This window comes from Podarcis raffonei, chromosome 1 (assembly GCF_027172205.1).
Source record: "Podarcis raffonei isolate rPodRaf1 chromosome 1, rPodRaf1.pri, whole genome shotgun sequence".
NCBI classification, from domain to species: domain Eukaryota; kingdom Metazoa; phylum Chordata; class Lepidosauria; order Squamata; family Lacertidae; genus Podarcis; species Podarcis raffonei.
This window is the reverse complement of record NC_070602.1, coordinates 48,375,489-48,400,716: the sequence shown is the minus strand read 5'-3', so window position 1 is coordinate 48,400,716 and position 25,228 is coordinate 48,375,489. Positions and strand designations below refer to the sequence as shown.

Below are 25,228 nucleotides of genomic sequence, written 5' to 3'. Positions count from 1 at the left end.
GTGATTTGTGTTCTCATCCTGAAGCAAAGTTCTTAACCCAAAGTACTATTTCTGGGTTAGCAGAGTCCGTAACCTGAAGTGAATGTAACCTGAAGTGTATGTAACCCGAGGTACCACTGTATACCTTATCATAATAGTGTCCTCAACTCACTCTTCCCCCTTTTCTCTTGCTGATCCTTATGCTGCTGCCATTCAGCACAATACCAAGCAAGACGGGCAGAGAGGGAGTAATCCTAACTTAGGGCCCCCTGGCTCCAGGGATGATGAGCAGCAGAGCAAGATAACAGCCAGGGGTTATTTTTCAGCCCCACTAGCCTCCCTTGAGTAAGTAAAGCTAAACTTTATGTGAAAGCACAGTATGTAATGGATTTTTAGTGCTGCTAACACTCCACTGAATTGCCCCTGTAGCCTTTGCTAGGAGGAAGGGGGTATTTGCGAATAAAAGAGATTGTTAAGAACAAAAAAAGAGAATACACTGCCTTCTGCAAGGCAGCCAATATATGTCTCAATTGGTTTCAATAGGTGATGACTATGGGATCTTCTTGTATGCTTTCTTCTGTGTATTGTCATTTCCTATTTCTATACTATTGTTTGGTGCTATGCTCCCTTTGTGTTTCAGATAAGAGATGGATCGTCGTCATTGGATGAATTAAGCATCTTGTTCTATGTCTGGAACTGTTTCAAACTCCACTCTTATTTGGGATCTGTAATGTTGCTCCTGTCTTGTGGCATAGGAGCCAGCTCCTAGAGGCCATGGGGCTTTGGCCCCCACAATAAAATATTCGAAGGGGCCTGGCCCCCACAAAGCTGAAGGGCATTCCCATTCAAATTGTGTGTGTGCACTGTGTCATGTGGGGCGGAGCTTACCTGGGCCCCCACAATATTTTATTCATGTTGGCAGCCCTGTTTTATAAAATGTTTGAGTGATTGGTGCTGATTTGGAGAAGCTCCCTTAAATCAGGAAGCAGTTGTAAAGACTAGGAAAGCATAGAAATGCTCGGCATAACAGTGTTTTTGTCTTAATTTGGATAAGGAGTTGAACTGATTTGTAGAGCAAGATTTTGACAACTAATAAGCTTTGGGAAGAGGCCAGGAGGGTGCACCTGAAGGCAGCACCAGTGCAGAATAAACCTGGGGGGGGGGAGGAAGGCCCCTTCAGACCAGGATTTTTCTAAGAGTATACTCAACAACAAGCCATTGATGTACCAAGAGTGCATTAAGTGGTGGATTTATACTAGACCATCCACACATTCTGCTAGGTTAGTTGTTCTGCAATACTTCTCCAGTGTTACATTATCGCTTTCTAGAGGGGCTGCAGCACAGCAAAAGCAGGACAACAAACTAACTAACCTCCAAAAACATTTGTGGTATAAAAAGTTATGGGATGTGTACTTTTTGGAAAGGAAACTTCTACCAGTGCAAACCGTGTTGAAAGCTGTTATGAGCAATTATCAGCATGAATACAGAATAAAAAGTACAAGCAAATGTTATCTAGGAGACCACTGTAAGCAGATGAAAACAATAGCAGGAATTTAACACTTGTAATAATAACACTTGTAATTTAGCAAATATCCTGGACAATAGAGGTATAAAATATGGATTATGAAATAATAACGCATTTGAAAAGGTTGGCAATTGGACCTATGGAGAGGAGAGTGGGAACTCTGGAGATTCAGAGAAATCTCTAAATATGGATATGTATTTTGTACTGTTATAATTCTACACATGTAAAATCAAATAAACATTATTGGGGGGGGCGGAATACAAGCAAATGAGCCTAACTTCCAACAGTGTGAAGACTGCTGCTTTAATCCCCTCTCCTCTGAACAGGAGGACACAAAAAAAGGCTTGCATTATAAAAAGTTGCCATAGATTATTTAAAAACATATATGATTATTGAAAAGTCTCTTTCTATCTCCATGGAAATGGTTTCCCCTCCAGGGGCTGGGCGGCGCTGTGCAAACGACACTTCCTGGCGGCGACGCGGCTCCCCGGATGGCGGAGCTGGGCTCCTTTCGGCGAGAGGGAAGGCCCCCGTCCGCCTCGCCTCCCCCCGGAAGCGCCTGCGAGAAGGTGCCGGTGATTACCAGGCCGCGGTGACCTGGCCTCAGATTCGGGAAGGCGCCGCTTTGCTCCCGCTCCCTCTTCGCGTCATGGCGGAGCGCGGCGCCGGCTCTTCGGAGCACTTGGAGCGGCTGCACGAGATCTTCCGCGGCTTGCACGGGGAGCTGCGGGGAGCCCCCGAGAGACTGCGCGGGAGCTCGGCCGTTGGTACGTAGCAGCGGGGCCCGAGCGAGCCGGGGGGGGGGGGACGACGGGGCGAGCCGTGCGCGGACCCTTCCGCCACCGCCACCGCCACCACCTCGTCCCGCTCCCGACAAGCCCGGATCCTGCAGCGCTGCCGTCCGGCTAGGCGTCGGTTCCTGCAGGAAGAGGGGTTGCCGTTGAGTTTACTTTTGCTGAATCCGCCTCTGAGCAGCAGCCTGACCGAGACGCAGAAACGCGGCCGCTTCTCTTCGCAAGGAGCCCGAAGTGACCCGGGGGAAACTTCCTCGCTGATTTCTGCGTGTCAGGCGGCTGTCAAAGGAGGAGGACCCGTAATAATCATAATCATAATAATAGGTGACCCCGCCCTCGCTTCGAAGCGATTCTAAGCGTGGTTGGAATGCGGAAGGAAGGCGAAGTTCAGCGTGGAATTTAATGCAGTTAAAAAAAGAAACCTGGTGCTCAGAAAAGAACCAGAGAGATCACAGTCCCAGAAGGTTGCCTCCTACCGGCCCGATCCTAGACATTTCACAGTGGAGTTCAAATGGCTATTTTAAACAGGATACTTATAAACGTCACATTTTGCTCTAGCATAATAATAATATTTATACCCCGCCCATTTGGCTGGGTTTCCCCAGCCACTCTGGGTCGCTCCCAACAGAACACTAAAAACAGAATAAATTTCCCTAAACAAGGCTGCCTTCAGATGTCTTCTAAAAGTCAGATAGTTGATTCTTTCCAGTGATCTGATGTTTGACAGTAGTTTTATACAGGGTTTTGGAGTGCCTAATTTTATTTCTGTAATGAAATCCAAAATAGTTAATATAAGATATTCTGGAAACATAAATGAGTAACAGCAGACATGTCTCTCTATTGTTTGCAGATCTGGATGTGTAATCCATCCCCTTTTTAAAAGGAGACAGAACTATTGTGTGGACGAGGCCTACGCATTACAAATGTGACCTCTATATAGTGTTGTATTACAGCTCTCACCAGCTTCAGCCAGCATTGCCAGCTCTTGGGGATGTTGGTGGTTGTAATCCATCATCTGGCGGACACCTTGTTGGCTGCCCCTGAATCTTCCATGTTACCTTGTTTGAAAAAGTGAGATCTAGTCACCAACCAAACTGATAGGCTCCCTGGCTTGGTTGAGGACTAGGAGGATAACATATCTTTTGGTAGTTATTTCTAAAGTGATTTTACATTATCAGTTAATACAGTTTGACCATGAAAAATAATTTTCACTGAAACAATGAGGTAGTCAAAGGCTGTCACAAAAAAATGTATACATTCTTATGTGGATTTGCACTGAGAAGTCCTTTTGGCTTTGCTGATTGTTGTGCTAATTTTTTCCATGTTTTCTGTTGTGTTTTCTAGAAGAGAAGAAGAAGTTGATTCGAGAATTTGATGAAAAACAAAAAGAAGCAAATGAAACGGTAAGAATATGAATTGTAATTGGAGGAAGAAGGCTTTTAGAACGGCTATGGTCATTCCTGGACTGGGAAGGCCTTGTCACAGTAGTTAGTGCAGAATGCTGCAGCGTGATTGCTGACAGGAGTGAGGCCTTGCCAGCATATAACACCTTTGCTCACTGGTTCCCAATTTGCTACTGGGCCAAGTTCAAGGTATTACTATTGATATATAAAGCCCTTAACAACTTGGGACCAATTTACCTACAAGATCTCCTTACCCCACATATGCCCACTCAATCACCTCTTCAATCAGTAGAACTGGCACTACTACAGGTGCCACATACACTTATTCTGCATTTGTAAGAACCCTCTTATTTAGTGTGGCAGTGCCTACAATTGGAACACCCTGCCTGTTGAGACCAAGCAGGTGCATTCACTGCTGAAAGCATTCTTGTTTAGACAAGCCTACCCAGATGCTTAACAAGTTGAGGTAATTTTAATGTTTTAGTATTTTAACTTTTGTATGTTTTAATATAGGGTTGTACATTTTACTGTTTTATCTTTTATAATCAGCTTTGAGATTTTTTACAATCAAGTGCTGTATAAATGTTATAGAGGTAAGGTTGCATGCTTAAAAATCGTTGACTGACTCATCTAAGCATAATAGTGAATGCTGTAACAAATAACTATTAGATAATACTTTTAAAATTGTACCAAACAAAAAAATTCAGTATCTTTTCAGATTCTGCTATATTTTTAGAACTTTTTGTGTGCCATCCATTTTCTGATTATTGCTTTTATGTTTTTCCAATAATATTTTTAACAAAGATTTTGGTATCTGCTTTTTAAAACTTACTAAAGCTACGGGAAATGGAAGAAGAACTGAAATATGCTCCAATGTCCTTCCACAATCAAATGATGGCCAAAATTCGGACTTACAGAAGAGAACTTGCCATGTTTCAAAGGAAGATGAAAAGTACAGATTTGGGAGTGGTTCCAGGAGGACATGGAGACCCAAAATTTGGAATCTACGCCACAGAAAATGAGCAGAGTGTGAGTACTAGGTATAAATTAACTATATTGATTTTGTTTGTATTGGTGACAAAGCTCTTATGGTCCTTGCTAAGTTTAATTCTTTCCAATATGTACAGAGGAGTTGTGATTGTATTTATTGCAACAATACAAGTTTATGGAAAAATACATAAATTCTTCAGAAAGCGTAATTTCAGTAGTGCAAAATTAGTAGGGCTGACAATTTATTTTCTTTTTTTGATTTAAATACATTTTTTATATTGACAAACATCAATAAGTTTTTTAAGACCCCTGATGGGAAGGCACAGTTTTTCTTAAGTGGAAGAAAAACCATTGCTTCTTGTTAGAAGGAAATTGTATATTTAAAATGTTCTTTTTCTTTCTCAACAAATTCTGGATTAGAGAGAATATAGAATATTCTATATTCCAAAAGCACCTCTAAACTATGGCTTCCAAAATCTCTGTATGCATATCAGTATTGTGGAAGGTGCATATTTGAGGCATATTGATTTCACTCAAGTACTGTCAATAAGTTTTCTGTGGTTATTATTGTAAAGAAAAAGCAATAAGCTGTTAAGAACGAACAGTCTGGTTGTTGTCAGCTGCACTGATTTGATAGAGTTACAGTTTTGACCTCTTATGTTTTTTATTTGCACATAAATATGGGACAGAACACAAATACTATTGAAAACATTTGTAGCTTACTCATCAATACTGGTACCACAACTGTATGCAACATGAAAGAATATTCAATTAATGCATAAACAACAATTAAATACTAAATTAAATTCAGCAAAATGAGTACAATTAATCACAGAAAGAGGCAGCTAAAAAGAGCAAGGCAGGTTTCCACAAGCACCCACATAAAGACACTTTAAAAATGCATAAGCAAACAAACAAATTCAGCACTTACCATATTTGTAAGGAAGGGGATACTTAAAATGGTGCATGTGTGGTTTATACTTATACATATGGCTCCTGATCTAACACATGGATTTAATTTCAGTTTTAAAAAAAGATAAGATTTGCCATATTGCATGCGCCTCTGATATAGCAAAGAATGCAATTTGTGTTGTGTTTCATTGTCCAATTCTAGTGGAGCACATCCATCTTTGGTATCTGCAATAAAATATTCACAGATTAAATAAAAAAGGGGGATACGGATTAAATATATTTAAGATACCACATATCAAGCTGGCCATAAATACCCCTTGCTTATGTAGGAGGTTTGCGATTGTGTCCTGATTGGAGTTATGCCATATGTTATTTTAGACTTCTGTGTTACCCAGGTCAGATTTAGCAGTTAAAGCTGAAAGAGGATTGATTCTCTTTCTTTAATGTCTGTCAGGAAAGGAACAAACTTCATTTGACAACCTCTTTTGAGATGCCAGAGGCAACACTGAGGATCTGGGGTTCTTAAACCTTACCTGGGGGAAAGTTCTCAAAGTTCTCTGTTCTCCTTATTGTTATGGTATATCTTTTATTGGTTAGGACTAACTTACGTGTGAAAGAATAGTTCATCCCACCTGCTGCTTATTTAATTTTATTCTTGAGTAATACATGTGGACCATTGAGAGAGCTGGAAGGAAGGAACAGAGACAGGAATTCCTTTGCTCTCATTTCTCTTTTTTAAAGAGCCCCCCCCCAGTGCCCACAACCTTTCCACTAACAGCTCTCCCTTCACTCCCACAGCTCCTGGTTGAATCCTGTCTCTCAGCAATTGTCTGCTCAGGGCAGATTACAGCTATATAAAATACACTATTAAAATCACTTAAAACAATTCATTCTTTGATACCAGAGAGCAGTGTGAATACACCACTGCAAATGAGAGGTGGTTTGCCAAGAGATCATAGGGTTATCTCTTCTGCTCCCCATATTTTCCTGCAGGAGTAGGGAGTTTCTCCATGTTAGAGATCTCCTCTTACATGTTCCAATCCCTGCCTCCTGCCAACTTGGGGGGGGGCTGCTTTTACTGTTATGTATATAGATTTCCACAGTCACTCTTGGTTGTTAAATGCATGATTATAAAGCATGAAGGGTAGATTATTGTATTTATTTACTATATTATATCCCATTTCCCCAACCCCAAGAAGTTCAAAGTATCACACATGGCTCTTTGCCCCTGTATTTTATCCCCACAACAATCCTGTGAGGTAGTTTAGGCTGAGAGACAGTGATTGGCCCAAGATTATCCAGTGTGTTTCATGGCCAAGTGAGTATTTGAACCCTGGTCTTCCAGCTCTCTAACCAGGGCCTGAGTTGTTTAGTGTTTAGGTGAAGGGACAAGGAAAGATGCTCAGGTATGGAAGGAATATGTTCTCCTTACTTCTACATTAGGTGATGAAACTGCCACAATAGTAAGGCTTGGTTTGGTATAATGGTGATAAAAGTAACAATATATTTTAATTATTTGTTCATGAGTTGCCTGCATTTTCATCAAAGAAAAATGATTGAGACAGGAAATACCTTTTCCTGCATGAGCCACTTTTTAAATATGGAAAATATGTCTCTTTGTCCATTTATTTATTTCCCCGTCAGGCATAATGCGCACGTCTTTGACAATGGTAAAAGCTTAAACAAGCATGGAAATGGTCAAATGTTCTTATAAAGAAGAGATTGCCAGTCACCCATTTAGGCTGTGTCATCTCACACAGACCTTATCAGAAGGTAAAATATCTTCTCTGCCTTTTAAAAATGTGTCTTAATTGTCTCTTTTAAGACCCAGCTCCAGTCTCAGAGGGTGCTGCTGCTTCAAGGAACGGAAAGCTTGAACCGAGCCACTCAGAGCATAGAGCGTTCACACCAGATTGCTGCAGAGACAGATCAAGTTGGTACAGAGATCATTGAAGTACTTGGGGAGCAGCGGGAGCAGTTGGACCGCACCAAAGGCAGAGTGAGTGGAAAGCTGCTTTTGTTGTTTCACATGTTCAGAATAAACACATGCCAATTCAAAAGCAAGAAGCTAGGGAATTCTTTTTTAAAACACATACAATCATATCTTGGTTCTCGAACAGAATTCGTTTCAGGAGTCCATTCAACTCCCAAAACTGTTCGAAAACCAAGGCACGGCTTCTGATTGGCTGAAGGAGCGTCCTGCAGCCAATCGGAAGCCACGCAGGACGTTCAGCTTCTGAAAATTGTTTGAAAACCGGAACACTTAACTTGCGGGTTTCAATCGTTCAGGATCCAATTTGTTTGGGAGCCAAGGCGTTTGAGATCCAGGGTACGGCTGTACTGGGAAAACTCTGTAATGAGCACATAATTTCACATCCATCCCAAAATAAAATAAACTTCAGGGTTCCTTTTTAGATCTGCACTTTTACAAGTCTGCCCATGCATCGGATTTCCCTCAAGCCTCCTTGCTCCCCTCATGCAAGGTTTCTCTTCCCTATTTTGGGTGATTTCCCAGCTCAGCAGTCCACTTTCAGCAGCACAACCCCCGTGTTTTAGGAGAGCCTCTGATCCTTCAGAGAGACTTTGCAGGAGATGTGGGGTGGGAGGGAGAGAGATTGGTTCTGCAAACAATCTTCTGTTGTATCACATGTAGGCCAGTATATCTAAAACAAGTACAAACTCTGTAATTTTGTTTCTGTGCTGGCTGAATAACAGGGCTGCATGTACATACTGAGATTCTGCAGGAACCCAGGAAATGCACAAAATATTTGTGGCACTGAATCTCTGCTTACATTTTTCTAAAAGCAAGTTTTAGCCTTATGGTTGTGAATAGATGCTTGAAATTGCGTGGCTGAGGCCTGCTGAAATCTGAGAAGCCTGCAGATTTGCTGAATAAGTTCAAGTGGTTGCTGGTGGGGCTTTGGTGTCTTCAGAGCTCATTGGCCCTCCTCGTGAGAGGAAAACCATGGCAAATTATACAAAATAAGAATTACACAAATTTGCCCAGTTAACATAACTGTTATGGGTTGAAGAACTCACAGTATGTAAGATGTCTCTTGCATTATACCTATTTGCATGTGCTTAAGTCCCATTGGGGATGTTCCATTTGAATTGCTGGGGCACAGAATTTCACCATTCTTAGTACAGAGTACACATAGCCATGGTTAAAAATGACTACTTGAGACATACTAGCATGTGCGAACATGGTAGCAGTACAGAAATTTAAAACAAGAGTTAATCATGCCCTTGCATCGTAAGTCTATTCTTATGATGCCACACTATGATGACTGCACCTTAAGAATAAGCATTTAAGCAAACGTGCTTCAATTTGCATGTGCTTGAGCCTCATTCTGTGTACTTAATTTGTGATGCTGACCTTCAGGTGCAGGTATCCATGAGCACAAACTCAAGTTGCAACCTAATAGTAATAAATGTTCTTTTTTCCTTTTTAGCTGGTGAACACGAATGAAAATTTAAGCAAAAGTCGAAAGATATTGCGCGCCATGTCAAGAAAGTAAGATGCCACTTAAATAATCAGTTGAGACTTGGATTGAATTTGGGTTGGTTTTTCTTTAATGTACCAAGTGCACCAGCAGTCTGATTCCAGTGTGGTTCAAATGCAGCCCATCACGTTTATACAGATTTGGCCAGTCCCAAAATGTTCCCCGGTGCCCAAACACTGCCTTCTCATCCTTGCATGGATCCTGAGTGTTAATGAAATAGCATTTTCTAAAAACTGTGTGGAGCAGGTACCATTTCCCCAAAAAGAATGCTGCCTTAAAGTGAAAACAAACAATTACCTGCTTTGCCAGGGTGTTCCCTGTAGGAAACATGCTTGCAAAGCAGACCCTTGCAGCCATCTGATCTAAACACCCACTCATCAGCTGGTGAGTAGAGTCTAGTCCTTCTGGATGCTGCCTTGCCCACTCTGACAGGTCAGCTTTGACAGGTGGGCAGGATCAGTCACCTGAAGTCATCATGTCATATGATTGACAGGTGGACAGGGGCACCAACCTATCAAAAGTGGTCTGTGGGGGGTGGAGGAAAATAAAGATTTCGTCCACTGAACCAAAAAGATTCCTCCATCTCTGCGCTAGAGAGAGATTTCTGAGTAGTCAAAAATGAAAGCACTCAAGCAGCTCTTACTGTGGTTCCTTTAAATGTGCTTTTCTCTATACTTCTTCAGTTTACAACCTTAATCTCTCCAACCACCCAGTACATCCTACCCCTTATATATCCCAGTTGCTAAATTGATTCTCAGTGTGAACACAAAAGAAAGCAAGGGAATGAATGCACTCAGAAAACATTTTTTTATTATTATTGAGCTAACTGTACAAAGGGAAACATATCCAAGACAGTATTCCAGAAGAAAGTGACTCTCTGTTGTGTTCTCTTGCTGAACTACAAGATACGTCTGTTAACAGCCACAATTAGGTGTGAAGCATGCCTATTCCTCTCTATGGTGCATACTCCAGATATTTTCAGAAGTTTCTGGCCCATTATTTGGCTAACTACATAACTGCATATAAGTACTTCATGCTTATAGGAAAGGGAGAGGGAGTGAAGGTTATGGGAAAATGTTCCTGAAAATCAAAGGATGTTTTATGCTCATTTCAGGACAAACTTTTTTGGCAGAATGCTGAATGAGGAGAGAACATATTGCACAATTGCACAGAAGCAACCTGAAAGTTTCTGAGTGGGCATTAGATACACTGCTGCCTTGGGGTTGCCATCAGGTGATAACAAAGCAGAATGTGGTGCTACTTTCCCAGCAGTACAGCAGGGAAGAGCTGTTTGGGGTAGTATCACATAACTTTCAGATGATGTAAGCAAGCAAAAATGCAGTATAAACTCAACTACAGATGCAGTGAATCATGGTTTGCTGTGATATCTGAACTGAGCTTTTATCTTGCTACAAATTTGTTTCGGTATCTTTTTTTGTGACAATCAATATTTCCTTAAAATTGTCACCAGCTTTTCAAGGTGTTGCCTTATTTTAATTGCTGCTTTCCTGAATGTTTAGATATTAAGTCAGATACTAATACATTTATGTGATTTTAAGTTAGCTTTTAATAAGGAATCCCAGGAACAGTGCCGGTTTTGCTGAACTCAAATATAAGTTCTTGCTACTCTTCCCTTTTATTATTTCCTCAACATGGGATACAATCCTATATGCACTCACCTGGGACTAAGTCCCAGACTTTCTTATGCGTAAATACACAATAGCTTTCACTGTCTAAATATGAAATGATGCTTCTGTCTCATCTAAGTGAGAATAATCTCCATGGGCAACATTAAATGCAAATAAGATTTTTTGTAAACCCAAATAAATCTCATGTCTTATCTTTCCTTCTAGGGTTATGACAAACAAACTGTTGCTCTCCTTTATCATCATTTTGGAGTTAGTCATTCTGGGAGGTGTTGTATACTACAAATTCTTCAGGTGAATCTTCTTGACACACACACAGCTGTTTTCAGGGCTTCCATCTATCTTAACGACTGTATTACAATCATTGCCAAGGAACAGCTCTTCAGCAATGAAAGGAGTGGATTATATTTACTACAGTTGAAGGACAATACTGGTGTGTTGTCAAGTCTTAACAGCATGTTCGTTTGAGAATGCTGCAGGGCTACTGAGAGGAAATGTATCTGTAAAGAAAGACAGAGGGCAGTGAAGGGGATGGTAAGTTTTTGTATAATTGCAAAGTAATAAACATTCACCTAAGCCGATGTGTTGTCTAGCTTGTAATACAGCGGTTTGGTCACGCAGTGGGAAAAGTAACTAGTCTCTCCAAAACTGGTGAACACTTCAGAGTGTGGTATAGTTGGGTTTTAGCCAGTCCATTTGAGTAGATCAGCAGATCTGTACATAATGCCCATTTGAAGCATCTGTTGATCCTTGAAGGTCCTACATCCGTACTTGCTCTTCACTGTCAGATTCATCGGGTGAACTGGGTGTTGGGAGATCATCAAACATGATGTGCGCTCCTTCTCTTGTCTGCCCAAAGCATGTAGCAATCACATCGACTGCAAGGTTAACTGTTGCATTCACTTCCTCCTGTGAATCTCCAAGCAGTGGATTTACTTCTACAAGGTCCATGGCTGAAAGCAGGCCTAGGAAATTAAAGACACAGAACTTAAAGCATCACTTCAGCCAATATGCAACGGCATATGGGTTTTGTATGAATGAATCCAAGGTTCCAGCCATGCATTGACTGAAATAAATTATTGCCGTTTTAAAAGTACTTCAGTATTTAGCATAATCTTATCTTGAATTGCCTTTTCAAACTGCGGGCCAAAAGCAATGATAACTGCTAGCCAGTTTGGCCCTGTTTCTAGCTTATGTTGTTGCCAGTAGCATGCAACATTGTTATAGAGATACTGCAAATAAGTAGTTAAATGTTTTAAATGATGCTGCTACATGGATCCTTAGTGTTTTAAGAGTGCCTAACAGCTATAATTAAACTGGATAAAGAGTCAAGTGAGAGATATTAGATTCCCACCTCCCCTTGCTATGGAAGCTGCCAAGGTCCTGATAATGGAAGGCTGCAAGGGAGCCTCAATGAAGGCAACTTGATGATAGAGCAGCTAAAACTATTGTTCCTGTAAGCAAGCCTCATTTCATATGGGGAGTTTGTTAGGCATAGCTTTTAGCTGTAATAATTTTAACATTTGAGTAAAGTCTTGTTTTGTCTTGTACTAACAAGGAGGTGCAATTTTGATGTCTGAAAGCGCCTGAGAACTCTCCTTATCCTTATTACTGTCCATTCCAATTTATCCTTGTTAATTTCCTTAGCATGGGGTGTGTTAAGGAAGAGAACCTGAGCTTCTTTCTCATTTACACTCCGACGTTTTAAATAAACACTGAATACTTCTGTAACACAAGTGCTATGCAAGTGTTTACTTGTATCATGCTATCCAAAGCTGAAAGTAAAATGTGCTTGTCTGGTTCTTACCTGTGTTATGTATTTCCTCTGAAATGTACATGCCTTCACGATATGTTAATCCACCCAAGACAGGAGTCCCTGTTGCTGGAGCCAGAGTTGGGTCAAAGGCATCAATGTCAAAGCTCAGGTGGATTGGTCTTTGTCCTCTGTGAAGGAGAATCACTTTATAATGCAGGTATAACCCATGTGAAATAAATCACATCATGGTAACTGGGGACTGATCAGTAGGATATGACAAGCTGGTCGTTTGCTGACATGTGAATAGGTTAAGTATGTTTTGCCTAACGTCGCTTCCCAAAATGTCCATCCTCAAAAAAGTTTTACCTGCCCAGAAGGTGGTCAAATGTTCTTTCCATCACTTTGTGGATTCCCAAACGATCAATATCTCTCGTTGAAAAATACTGGATGCCATAGTTCTTCAAGATATAGCTGTTTAAAAAGAAAAATATATAAATATTTAAAGCTATAATGTTATGCAACATACCTCTTACTGATGGCAGTAGGCCGAGTACGTATTTTTTAAAAAAATAAGAAGAAAGTTCTCCCAGTTCAGATATCCTGTACTTACTGTTCAGCAGGGTCAACATCTCTGAGGCCAATATATACAATATCTGATCGTGAAAGGCAGGGCTTTAGCCAGGAAAATCCAGGAAGCAGCGGCACCTATAGAGGAATAGAAGAATTAACATAGTCCTGGATATTTTACACTAGGCTTGTTTACATGATGGTGTAGTGGTGATGTATAATGAACACCATACTCAACTCTGTCAATACATACACATTTAGACCTTGAAGCTGTTTTGGCCAATACGGGCCCAGTTGTCCTACAGCTGACCTCATAGCACAGTGCTTTGCTTGCACAATTCAGTTTCAAACAGCACAGGCAAAAACGGGTCACCTGACTGTGATTGTGGCACTTTGTGTTTGATAGGTGGGTGGCGTTAACCACCTGTCTTTAGCCACAAGTTGGCATACATGGTTCTCTCTTCATTCTGATCTCACAACTCCATGAGGTGGGCAGGTCACCTTCTCTCCTTCTAGCCTAAGGTCACCCAGTGAGTTTCATGGCTGAGCTGAGAATTGAACCCTGATTGCCTATATCTTAGTCCAGAAGAACAAAAAGTATCTAGCAGTTGAAAGGGAGTTATTGTGACTGCAATATGCTGTTTTCTAAATGGGGGTTGCATGTGAGGAAATAGTAGCACATCTTTCATGCTAAAATCATGTCCAGCATAGGGCAGGGTCTGGTGTTCCCAGCTAGGTTCTATGCAGACATCAATAATAATTGAACTACCTGTCTCCTTCTGGGGGTTATTTCTATAATGTTCTGGATTTAAAATTAAATTGCTCAAGACTGTAGGGTAAGTTAAGATTGGACTTTAATGCCTGCCTTACAAACATGGTACAAAACAGATTGCATAAAATCTATTTTATAGCTGTCCAGCATAATCCCCACTTACTTTATCTTGAAGTTCTCTTAAAAGGAATGAGACTGGCTGTCCATGGAGATTTCCTGATGGGGTTGTGAGTGGAGTGTTAATGTCAGCATGTGCATCAACCCAGATCACACATAGGTGTGGGTACTGCCTTGAGTGACCACTGATTGACCCAAGCGCTAAACTGCAAAAATAAACATAGAATCATAGAATCATAGAAGTGTTAAAAAATCAGATTCAGATTTTTATCAGTCCAGTTTACTTCAAAAGTTTCTTGTATTAATTTAAGTTTGGGTTAATACACTGAGAAAATTGTGAGTTTTACAAAGGAATTTGACAGCTGTACAGTATGTGTGATAATTATATAACCTGGTTCCTGATATGCTAAAAAATGCGAAATCCACAATAAATTCTACCTAAGGGTTTTTGGCGTTCTTTTTGCAGCTGTTGGAGGTTGCCTTTCTGGCAAAGCTAAAGCAGTTTACCTGTGCCTCATATCTGGTTCTTACAGGCACTGATAGATACCTTGCTGTGCCTCCTCTGAGAACAATAAATAAAACAAGTTCATTTACTAAATGAACTTTGTGTGTGTGTGTGTGTGTGTGTGTGTGTGTGTGTACATACAGTCACATCCTTTTATAAACAGTACCCGTTACTTCATAAGAATATAAGGACAGCTTTGCTGGATCAGACCAGATGCCTTTGGGAAAGCTCACAACCAGCAGATGAAGACAATAGCCCCCCCCCCACTATTGTTCTCCAGCAACTGGTATGGTAGAGGTATCCCTCTAGAGCAGACTTTCCAAAACTTGGGTTTCCAGCTGTTCTTGGACTACTATTCCCATCATCCCTGACCACTGGGCATGCTAGATGAGATAATGGGAGTTACTACTCCAAAAATAGCTGAAAACTCAAGTTTTGGGAAACCCTGCCCTAGAGGATCACAAGGCTGCAAATAAGAGACCTCCAGCGTTGGGCTTCCTCAGAGAGCTGTGCAATATCCTGTGGCCCCAGAGATGCTCTCACAGGGGACCGAAGATGATTCATATTTGCCACCGGGGGACAATAATTTAACACTTGACTGTGGCCTGTCACTTTCAATCAGTGAACAGGAATTTGAACTAACGAATCCAGTTGAGGAGTGAACTTTACCCAAAGCTTTTTGAGGCTTATTTCATTCAAGAGACTATCTTCCTCACGGATCCCTCCCAACTCACCTGTGATCTCCTCCAATGGTTACACAGCTATGACCAGCGGCAACAGCTCCATTCACCGTGTCTGCCAGAACTTGGCTAGCTGATCCCACGGAGCGTGGGTTTATGATTAGGTTGTTGTAGAGATCATCGTTGGGCACCTGGGTGAAATTTAAATCTCCAAGATCATACACCTGGCAACCTGGGGGAAAAGAAGAAAGCACATAATTGCACTTGCCCAGTCCAGTGACAGGAAATACTGGTGGTTAGTATTAACTTGGTTAATGGAGGTAGGTAAACAGCTGCTTTGCAACCATGTCGCTCGTTATTCAAGGATCCCATAGGACAGGCTTCCTCAAACTCAACCCTCCAGATGTCTTGAGACTATAATTCCCATCATCCCTGACCACTGGCCCTGCTAGCTAGGGATCATGGGAGTTGTAGGCCAAAAACATCTGGAGGGCCGAGTTTGAGGAAGCCTGCCACAGGACTTGGGTAATAACCCCACCTTCATATTTGTAAGAGTAGACATGTTGACCGATGTCTGGATTTTCACTGCACCCAAACACTTTATACAGAAGCATGGGCAGAGCAAGTTTGTGCTAATGTAATTTGCTGCTGGTACCCAGACTTTGTGGGCAGATGTGTCACTGTGTTCAACAACAGGGCCTGCCACTGAACAGCAGCTTTGCCACCATCCCATAGGTCACACCCATGGCTGCTGTGTTAGAAATACAGTCAGTCCGTGCATTCCCCTGAACCAGTCTCTGCTTCAGCTCCTACACACACCCTCTCCTTTGGTTAAGGTAATTGGACCTCAGCAGTCCAGGACTTGCAATATCACTCCTCTCTTTCATCATTCCCTGGTGAATGTCATCTTCCCTCGGACTTCGGGAAACCCTAAGCCTTTGCTATTTATAGGCCTAATATCTATATGGTGTGAAGTGTTTGCAAGCCCCTGATCCCATTCTATGGCTGCCTACACGTTTGAATAAGGAATGATTTCCAAAACAAGGACATAATACCACCACTTTCTTGATTCCTGCCCACCTACAAATTTAAGATTTAATCAGATGGGAGTATAGTCATTTATAGGAAACCCAGGATAGCTCAGTTGGGAGAGCATGAGACTCTTGATCTCAGGGTCATGGGTTCAAGCCCCACATTGGATGAAAGATCATTGCATTGCAGGGGGTTGGACTAGATGACCCCCGTGGTCCCTTCCAGCTCTACAATTCTATGAAAGCTTCACTATAGCAGAAAAACAGATTAAAGACATATTAAAGTGAAATTTAAATGTTAACTGAATCCCCCTAAACTAACTTTACATTTCCTGCTTTAGCTTGTTACTTTATACTGGAAAATAGGATTAATATTAAAAATATTCCTTATATACACATCATTCTTTTACACGGAGCTCTCCATGATCTCACATGCAGAGTGCTGACTGGATCCGCACTTCCTTAGCTTCAGTAAAGCTATAGCTTCCGGTGTTCCCGGATTAGCCATAAAATAAGTATTTTCAGTTAACAAGACCCACCTCCCCAAAATGATGGGGTAATCCATGTAGTGTGATTATTACATAAGTGCAAAGGGAATAACAGCACAGACACACAAAACACAGTTAAAGATTAACAAAATGAAGACTGGTCACCAAACCCACAGTGCCTATATTTTTGGCACTGTGCTCTCTTTATCTCAAAAGGATGATCAGCCAGATAAAACCCACATCATTTGGCATTAGAATGCATTCAAAATCAGTCAGTCTACAAACTTCAAACCTGCAAAGTTGCATCACAACCTGATGCAATGGCAGTGTACTAGGTCATCATGTGCCGATAGTATTACTGTGCTGAAGCCTTGAGACACAGTCATCTGACACCAGGCCTGCCTCTTCTATAGGTTGGCTGCACAAGGAGTTTCTGGCAAGGAGCCAGGAGAGAGAGAAAGTGTAATTATGAAGCCCTTTATATTCAGCTAGTTTCACTTACTTTATCCCTTTAAGGTTTTCCCCCCTCCCTCCTGCTTTTTGTTTGGAGCTCTCCCCTGAACAAGACCAAACAAATGGAAAACCAGGGAAATGCCCATGTTCCCATGATCAGCATTTATCTATCCTATGAAATCTGAGCTCTCTCCTGAGCAGATATTATACTGATGTGTCAATACTGTATGCCGATTGCTCAAAAAAGGGGGGAATTGGCACTTGCTTTAATATTTGATTTAATCAATACTGCAGGGTGTGTAGCAGGGGCAGAAGGGGCTTCAGCCCCCTCAATATTTCTAGGGGGCAGAAGGGGCTGCAGCCCCCTCAATATTTCTAGGGTGCTGCCATCCCCCGGCACCTCCAGCAAGTACAGGAGGTGTGGAGTGCCTTCACACTCCCCATCGCAAATGCCAGAGCACTCTGGCAATCCTCAAAGGGACACCTGTGTGTCCTGGCTGGGGGGACGGGGAGCACTGCACATGTGACGTCATGCATGCTCAATGCCCCCTCCTCCCAATTTTGGGACCAGCTCTGCACATCTGGTGTGTAGGTTATCTCAATTGTATGTGAACCTTATAGCTTCATTTGCTTCCAAATTATCAAGTCTGGTTAAAGCAAAACAGAAATGGCCTGTGCTTGACAGCTATGTAAATTAGGTTTTCAAGCCAATTTAAGCAAAGGCAAACATTCCTAGCTATGCAGAGACACCAATGGGTGTATTGCACGTTATGTAACAGACTCTGACGTTTATGTATGTCAACAGAAATGTTACAAAAGAAAACTCCAATATGGCACTGATAAGTTGATTCATTGGCAAGCATGACAACAATGTGACGGAGGCTCAATAGGAACAGGAAGTCGAGATGACACTATAGAAAGCAATTGTCCCTTTTTCTATGTTTTTGTGTACGTACACTATTCATCTTGCTTTGCCACTTCATCGTAAGTTGGGAGTGAGTCACAACTGCTCTTCCATTATTTGAATGGATCTAATTTTCATTTGTGAGATACGTAACAATACCTTGTGGCTCTGGAATTTGTAACTGCAAAGGTTTGCTCTAACATAACCAAGCTGAAAAGATTAGTTAGTGAATCATGTGACAGAATTAACCTCCTTTCCTAACAAGAAGCAGAGGTTAAATCTGCACATGTCTGGGTTGCAAGGATTGCTCAAGAGAAGGATACTTTCATCAGTTGATGACATCACGTTTACCATACTTCACAAGCCACAGCCACTTTTTCAAGCTGTACTTCTCTAAACTACTGAGAAAGAGCTTTCAGTTATGAAACTACTGCTGTTAAGTCTTGTCTGTACGTCTATACCAGAAGGAGGAAAGCTGTACCAATCTACAGCAAAGGCAAAGTATTTAAGGTGCTACAGGAATTTTTATTTTTTAGTTACCAAACACACTTGGAGCCACTACTCTTCATTTTTCAGCTGCTTTATAACAAAGCTTCTTTTTGCTCATTTTTTATTCTCAAAGAACAGATAAACAGAATCAATCTCTTCTGAAAGGAGTGGAAGAATACACATGACAAAGAGCAGAATTTGGTAAATTTTGAAGCACTTATATATGTTTTCCAATGCACTTTTGGATGTTCCAAATCCACCCCAGATTAAGGTTACCAGATTTTTTCCAAAGAATCTCGGGACACTTTTTTATTTTTGAAAAGAGAAAAAAAGTTATTTTAAAAAAATATTAAGAAGTAATATCTTCTCTTCTGTGGTCTCCTCTGTCACGCGGCCTTCCTCTGGGCCCCGGCCTGCTCTCTTGCAGTGCTAGCCGCCGTGGAGTAGGCTCAGGTCGGGCCTGGGCTCAGCCACATGTCCTTGCCCTCCCAGTGCCCTCCTACCTCTCCTGCTCAGTGGCAGCTGCAGCGATAGCAGTGCGGTAATTTTGGGGTTCCCCTCTTTTTTCTCCCTCCTCTTTCTCTCTCATCCTTCTCCTTCTCCTCTACTCCTTCTCCCTACGTCAGCTCCAGGGTTTTCCTGGCCCTGGAGCGCCAGTGGGCAGTCGGCCAGGTGGCTGGGCACTCCTGCGCCCAGCTCAATTTGGGTCGCATGGGGGGGGTCAGCAGTTCCCCCAGTTGACACACTGGGCTTCCCCACTTGCCCCTTGGCAGTGGCAGTGCCAGTGGCAGTCTCAGCAGCCTGGAGACAGCCTGGTAGCACAGTTGCCTCTGGCTGGCTTCAGGAGCAGCTCGCTGCCATGGCGCCCACCATTTTGCCTCGCTGGAAGTCCCCATATGAAGTGTCTTGTGCCGTTGAACCAATCACACAACATTCATTCCCTACTAATAAATCTACACACTTAAAATATAAATCCGGGGACATGAAATGAAATCCGGGGACATTCCAGGGACGGATTTTGTCTGGGGACAGATTTGTAAATCCGGGGACTGTCTCCGGGAAATGGGGACGTCTGGTAACCATACCCCAAATACCAGCAGTAGAATGCAAACAGGGCCAATGCGCAGCTCAATTGCAAGTCCTAACTTATAGCTATCTAAAGCAGTGGCAGGCAGTTGCCAAATGCATAGACTACTTTTTGCATACAGCCGTACCTTGGAAGTCAATCAGAATCTGTTCCGGAAGTCTGTTCAACTTCCAAAGCATTCAAAAACCAAAGTGCGGCTTCTGATTGGCTGCAGGAAGCTCCGTCGGATGTTTGGCTTCCAAAAATAGTTCTCAAACTGGAACAGTGACGTCTGGATTTGTGGCGTTTGAGAGTCAAAACATTTGAGAACTAAGCTGTTCGCAAACCAAGGTATGACTGTATTTGCAAGGAACACAAGTTGGTCTAAACATTTTCCCTTGTGCTTTGATCTTCTTGCTCAGAAAGGAGCTGTAGTTGTACCTTTCATACAACATCCAAACCCTTTTCCCTTGCCATATTACAGCTGGAGAGGACTTCAAGGGCAGATTAAATTTGGCTCCAGACTGAGGATACTCCACTCCTGCTTTCAGGGCACTTTTGGAACACAACTAAAAGGGTACTGTACCAAAATGGATTTTAGCTGTGCAGTGTTACTTCAATGCCCTCTCCTTTCCTTGCATGCTCCCCGCCCCCCTGCTAAATCTGCTCTGGGGAATCGTCCTACCCTCTGCAGCAGATTTAGTGTGTATGTGGGGAGAGGAGAGAAGAAGAAGAGAAGAGTTTGGATTTGATATCCTGCCTTTCACTCCCTTTAAGGAGTCTCAAAGCGGCTAACATTCTCCTTTCCCTTCCTCCCCCACAACAAACGCTCTGTGAGGTGAGTGGGGCTGAGAGACTTCAGAGAAGTGTGACTAGCCCAAGGTCACCCAGCAGCTGCATGTGGAGGAGCGGAGACGCGAACCCGGTTCACCAGATTCCAAGACTACCGCTCTTAACCACTACACCACACTGGCTCTCCAGAGGGCAGAGAAGTGACTCTAGCGCAACAGCTTTTAGCTGCACAGCATAGCTGTTTAGTTTAATACCACCCATGGAGTTTTGTAGCAGATTTTGAACAGCTGATGCATCTGCATAGTTAGTTGCCTAATCTATATGGTGGTACCTTGGTTTATGAACTTAATCCATTCCGGAAGTCCGTTCTTAAACCAAAGCGTTCTTAAACTAAGGCGTGCTTTCCCATAGCAGCAGGGGACTCAATTTACAAATGAAACACACTCAACAGGAAGCGGAACATGCTCATGTTCCAAGGCAAAGTTCACAAACCAAAACACCTACTTCTGGGTTTGCAGCGTTCTTAATCCAAGTTGTTCATAAACTAAGCTGTTCTTAAACCAAGGTACCACTGTATATGCTTTGACAATCATTTGAAGTATTTTCACAATTCACACTTTATGTTTTTTGAAACTCACAATATGAAAAAACTGTACACTGTTTGTGAGGATGCATCAAATGGCTATAACAAACATATCCAGATCAGACAATTAACATTAAGATCAGTTCAGATGGCAAATGTTTCAAGATGTTCAATGTTTCAGGAAACTGAGATGCTTAATCAATCAACTTTTTTCATTCCTGATATAATAGGACAAATCCAAGTTTTGTGTGAATTGCAGGTAGGGTACCTGTAAGATAGTGACTAATGCTGAGTCACAGAAAAATAACTACACTGATTTAAAAGGGTTTGGCTAAAATGACAGCTGTGCTGCCAATTACATAACTTTCTGGAAATCAGGCACTGCCAGTAGAAGAGACTCATAAAGGACATTAGCACATACCTCTCTCATTCATTCATTCACCAAAACCACAAAAGGAATATGCCAAGACTTAGCACTGAAAGAAGTCCAACTCAACACAGTGAATTCAAGTTATTGGATGAAGAAAACTATGAGCTTTAGGCCTGGTTTTGGTAAATAAACAGCTTCAGTCACTCTGTGAGATTACTTCTACTGGAATAGATATGGGGAAATTGTTGATTCTCCAACACCACAAATGCAATATAAAAAGTAATATTAAATCTTGATTCTTTGGCTGGTCATACCACTGAGTTGAATGAGGTAGCTGTGCCAGACAGGTTTTTTTTGGGGGGGGGCATGACAACACATTGATTTGTTAAATCATTTAATTTATTATGTTATTATATTTTTACTCCCAGGAAGAGGCACTTGTAGGATTCTCTCCTCCCCCATTGCCAAAATTGGGTATTAAGTATTGGGGGGGGGGCTTTTGTTGTTTGCCTCCTGAGTCGAGTGTGAATTTCATGCTCTTTATTCAGCTCATAGTAGCAATGAATGAAACTTTCCCCAAAACGTCTAGCTATATATACATTATTTACACAATGGGCCGTGTGAGATTGGCTAATTCCGGGCTGCTCCTGTAGGCCAATCAGGTCACTGATTCACTTCCACCTGGATTGGGTGGCTCCTGTGGACCAATCAGACTGCTGCATTCTGGATCCTATTGTTCTAGGATTCAGTACATAACACCTCCCATCAAAATGTCTTAAGCCAACTGTGGCTTGAGGCAGCTTCTGCTTTTATTTGAACCCAAAATTCCAAAATAAACAATCTATCTAAGCTGAAATAAGGACATTGCCTCTGGCTACACAAGCATTTCATTCTCTGCATACAGTCAAAGAAGAAAATTCCTGAGGAGGAAAGGGAAGGTCACTCCAGGAGCCTCTGAGTTCCTTTGCCTCCTTATTGAGAAGCCCGTCAGAGGACACATGCCAGCTCTTTCATATGTATATCAGGCTCCAAACTGAGAGGGCTTTCCTCTCAAAGAAAGGAGGTTTGTATTTCTGCAAAGAGTGCCAAATCTCTCCCAACAGCTAACTCTTGCATTAAAGAGACTCAATCAGCCATGGGGGTGGGGGAGAACTCACTTGTCTTCTCTATGAAAAGCAATTGTTGGGGATGTGGCTTGGTGGTACACACTGAAGGTCCAGGGGTTCAGTCCTCGGCCTCTCCAAGTGGGACTTGCCTGAAACCCTGGAGAGTCGCTATGTGGACAAATATTGAGCTGGAGCGATCAATGGTCTGACTGGGTCTAAGGCAGCTTCCTATGGGAGAGGCGGTTTCTTTCAAAATAAACCTCTTACTTACCCATGCCAGTCAGCTTCCCCACCAGCCCTGCATTTCTTATGGCTGAGGGACCGTGATCCACTCCTCTTCTTTTCTGGAGGAAGACAAAACAGGAAAGGAGCGGTGATGCTATGCGCGCCTCCGGGAAAGCGGAGAAGCGGACGCCGCTGAGTCACAGCGCAGAAAGAGAAGCGCGTGGAAATTTCCACGCTCGGGAAGCCGGTTGCCCGGTGCGCGCAGGAACACTCCCCCGCCCCCAGCTAACATTGCTCCGACCGTCCTTCCCTTTAAAGATATACGCATCTTAAAACACACTCCCCCCCCCCCAGCCAAAAAAATATCCCTCTGGGGATCTTAAGGATTCCATCCCTGCCCCAATGACCATAGGGTGAAAGCACGTGCGGTCCTCCTCCAGCATTATGGCGAAGCGTCACTCGCCCCAAGGAGGGCTTGGGCCTCATGGATCACCCCCAGGCGGGAGGGAGGATGCTGTCCTTTTAGAACGTAGTTTCGTTAAACCGCGGCTCCCTGGTCTTAGTCCAGCACTCTAACCACTACACCAGACTGCCTTTCCTTTTCTGTCTCCCCTCCCCTTGCCCCCCCAGCTCTGTTCCTCCTACCTGCGCTCAGCTGCAATAGAGTTACAGCCTTTGACCTTGAGAGAAGGCCCCACCCCACCCCTTTGTCTCCAACATCCCAAACACTGCCTCGTCTCCCCCCCCCTTCCCCCGCAGTGCTCACTCACCTGCCCCCTGGAGAAAGGGGCTCCGATGAGGGCCACCGAGTGCGCCGGTCTCTTCTGGACTTGTATCGAGGAGCTCGCCTGCTGCTTGAGGAGCCGCGCGAAGCTGCTGCGAAGGGACATGACGGAGGTGATGATGTGCAAAGCACCGAGGAAGAGGAACCGGATCGCTCGCTCCTTATAAGCAGCCGGCTCCGCTAGCTGAGCAGGCGAGGCAGCGCACACGCCCGGCCCTTTCCCCGCCCCGATGCTTCTTCTCCCGCCCCCTGGCCGCCTCCCCGGGCCGCTCTTGCCATCCGGCCAATCGCTGCGCAGCTCCGCGGAGGTGTGCCTCCGAGTGCCCCCGGGGATGCCGAGACCCCGGGGCAGAATCGTGACCAACCTGCTTTGGCTGCCTTTGGGACGCACGTCCCCCTCTCTCTCCACCCCCCCTCCCGCACACACCCCTCTCTTCTCCTGCTGCGGGTCGCTTGCCCTTTCGGAGTTATTCCATGCACGCCATGCTCATCTACATTTCTTTTAAAAATATATTTGTACTCTCCCCCCCCCCACGCCCGTCCAAAGGGTCAAGCAAGACATTTCAAAGACCATTTGTGAAGCCTGGACGGTTCACACTGAATTGCATCACCTCTCAATCTTAAACTAAAGAGGTGCGTTCGGACACACCCACCCACACCCCTTTTATATACCATCTTTTCCTCCAGGAGATCAAGATATTGTTCTCCACCCCCACCCCCATTTTACTCTCACAACACCCCTGTGAGGTAGGCTAAGCTGAGAGACTGTGGCTGGCTTAAGGTCACCCAGTGAGCTTCATGGCTGAGTGAGGTTTCTAACCAGGCCCGAGTCCAACACTCTAACCACTCTTATCACTGACCCTCACAAAACCAGAATCCACACGGGCCTGAGGATTGGAAAAGATAGCATAGCTAGAGGGAAGAAACGCTACTACATACTCCCACACTGCAACTGTTAAGCCATTTTGGCTCCATTACTATTTCCAATGCTATGGCTTGGATGTTTTAGGGGTTTCCGTTGTTCCCAGTCCTGAAATCTATTGAAGGTTGTTACACAAGTGCTTGAAATCAATCATCAAAATAAAGGTAAGAATTAAAGAAATGGGATACTTTAATTCCAGTTAGAAGTCGTAGGATTGCAGTGGGAGAGAAATCTATCGCCTTGCTTGAGGAACAGGGGCTATTCCTGTTTCTAAAGAGATTTCCTTTGCCTTCTTGAGTGGCACCCATTGCCGTGCAGGATCTCGAAGGCTTCCCGCCCTACAATCTGCTGCTAGGACTGCAGGCGCGGGGCATGAACCCAGCACCTCGTCGTACGTGCGAAGCGTCGCCCCTCGCTGGTCCGCCCTGGGAGTCCCGCCTCTACCGCCCCCGCCCCCAGCGCTAGGTCCCCGAGATAGGGACGGGGCAGCCGGACTCCAGCCAGCTCTCCGATTACCAAAGCTGGCCGCCTTCCAATAAAGAGTCCGGGACCACTTCCTATCTCTCGATTGCCATCTCTGGAAACGTCCTCGAGCCAGTTCCCACCCGGCTCCTTCTCTATATATCGGCACTTTTCAAAGTTTCGCGGTCTAATCAAAGCACACTGCCTAGTTCACACACACACACACACAAACACACACGGAGAGGGGGGGAGAGAGAGAGAGAGAGAGAGAAAAGTACCCGCCTCACAATTTTTCTCCTAGGGAAAATAACGATGAAAGGGCTCGACTGACATGGATCATCTTAAACAGAGGCTGCTGTGAAAAGCGCAGAGGCCGCTATTCTGCAGGGTTCCCCCCACCCCGG

The 25,228-nt window shown here is 43.5% G+C and overlaps 2 protein-coding genes across 3 annotated transcripts; one reads left to right on the top strand and one right to left on the bottom strand.

The window, feature by feature from the left end:
• The first annotated feature begins 1,904 nt into the window (after window positions 1–1,904).
• Window positions 1,905–11,333, top strand: VTI1B (vesicle transport through interaction with t-SNAREs 1B). Its single transcript, XM_053385375.1, has 6 exons — window positions 1,905–2,271; window positions 3,643–3,701; window positions 4,539–4,730; window positions 7,429–7,602; window positions 9,056–9,117; window positions 10,960–11,333. The coding sequence occupies exons 1-6, from the start codon at window positions 1,920–1,922 to the stop codon at window positions 11,048–11,050; spliced, it is 930 nt and encodes a 309-aa protein (XP_053241350.1). The 5' UTR covers window positions 1,905–1,919; the 3' UTR covers window positions 11,051–11,333.
• ARG2 (arginase 2) lies at window positions 9,891–25,228 on the bottom strand. Of its 2 annotated transcripts, none has more exons than XM_053385353.1 (9): window positions 25,112–25,228; window positions 23,427–23,532; window positions 22,703–22,775; window positions 15,204–15,381; window positions 14,011–14,170; window positions 13,119–13,213; window positions 12,875–12,979; window positions 12,560–12,696; window positions 9,891–11,717 (listed from the first exon to the last, which is right to left on the bottom strand). In XM_053385353.1, exons 1-9 carry the CDS (start codon window positions 25,162–25,164, stop codon window positions 11,512–11,514), a joined length of 1,113 nt encoding a protein of 370 aa, XP_053241328.1. In that variant the 5' UTR covers window positions 25,165–25,228; the 3' UTR covers window positions 9,891–11,511. The 2 variants fall into 2 exon arrangements, with proteins under 2 accessions (XP_053241328.1, XP_053241338.1); XM_053385363.1 differs by having other exon boundaries at window positions 23,427–23,529; window positions 25,112–25,216.

What these genes read in the sequence shown, in the direction of transcription:
- VTI1B (XM_053385375.1), top strand. Translation starts at nt 1,920, where the DNA reads ATGGAAATGGTTTCCCCTCCAGGGGCTGGGCGGCGCTGTGCAAACGAC. An exon ending in GCGCGGGAGCTCGGCCGTTG is followed by an intron (nt 2,272 to 3,642) that starts GTACGTAGCAGC and finishes TGTGTTTTCTAG; the next exon opens with AAGAGAAGAAGAAGTTGATT. An exon ending in TGGACCGCACCAAAGGCAGA is followed by an intron (nt 7,603 to 9,055) that starts GTGAGTGGAAAG and finishes TTTCCTTTTTAG; the next exon opens with CTGGTGAACACGAATGAAAA.
- ARG2 (XM_053385353.1), bottom strand. Translation starts at nt 25,164, where the DNA reads ATGATCCATGTCAGTCGAGCCCTTTCATCGTTATTTTCCCTAGGAGAA. An exon ending in CCCCTTTCTCCAGGGGGCAG is followed by an intron (nt 22,776 to 23,426) that starts GTGAGTGAGCAC and finishes GTCTTCCTCCAG; the next exon opens with AAAAGAAGAGGAGTGGATCA. An exon ending in GGGGAAGCTGACTGGCATGG is followed by an intron (nt 15,382 to 22,702) that starts GTAAGTAAGAGG and finishes CTTTTCCCCCAG; the next exon opens with GTTGCCAGGTGTATGATCTT.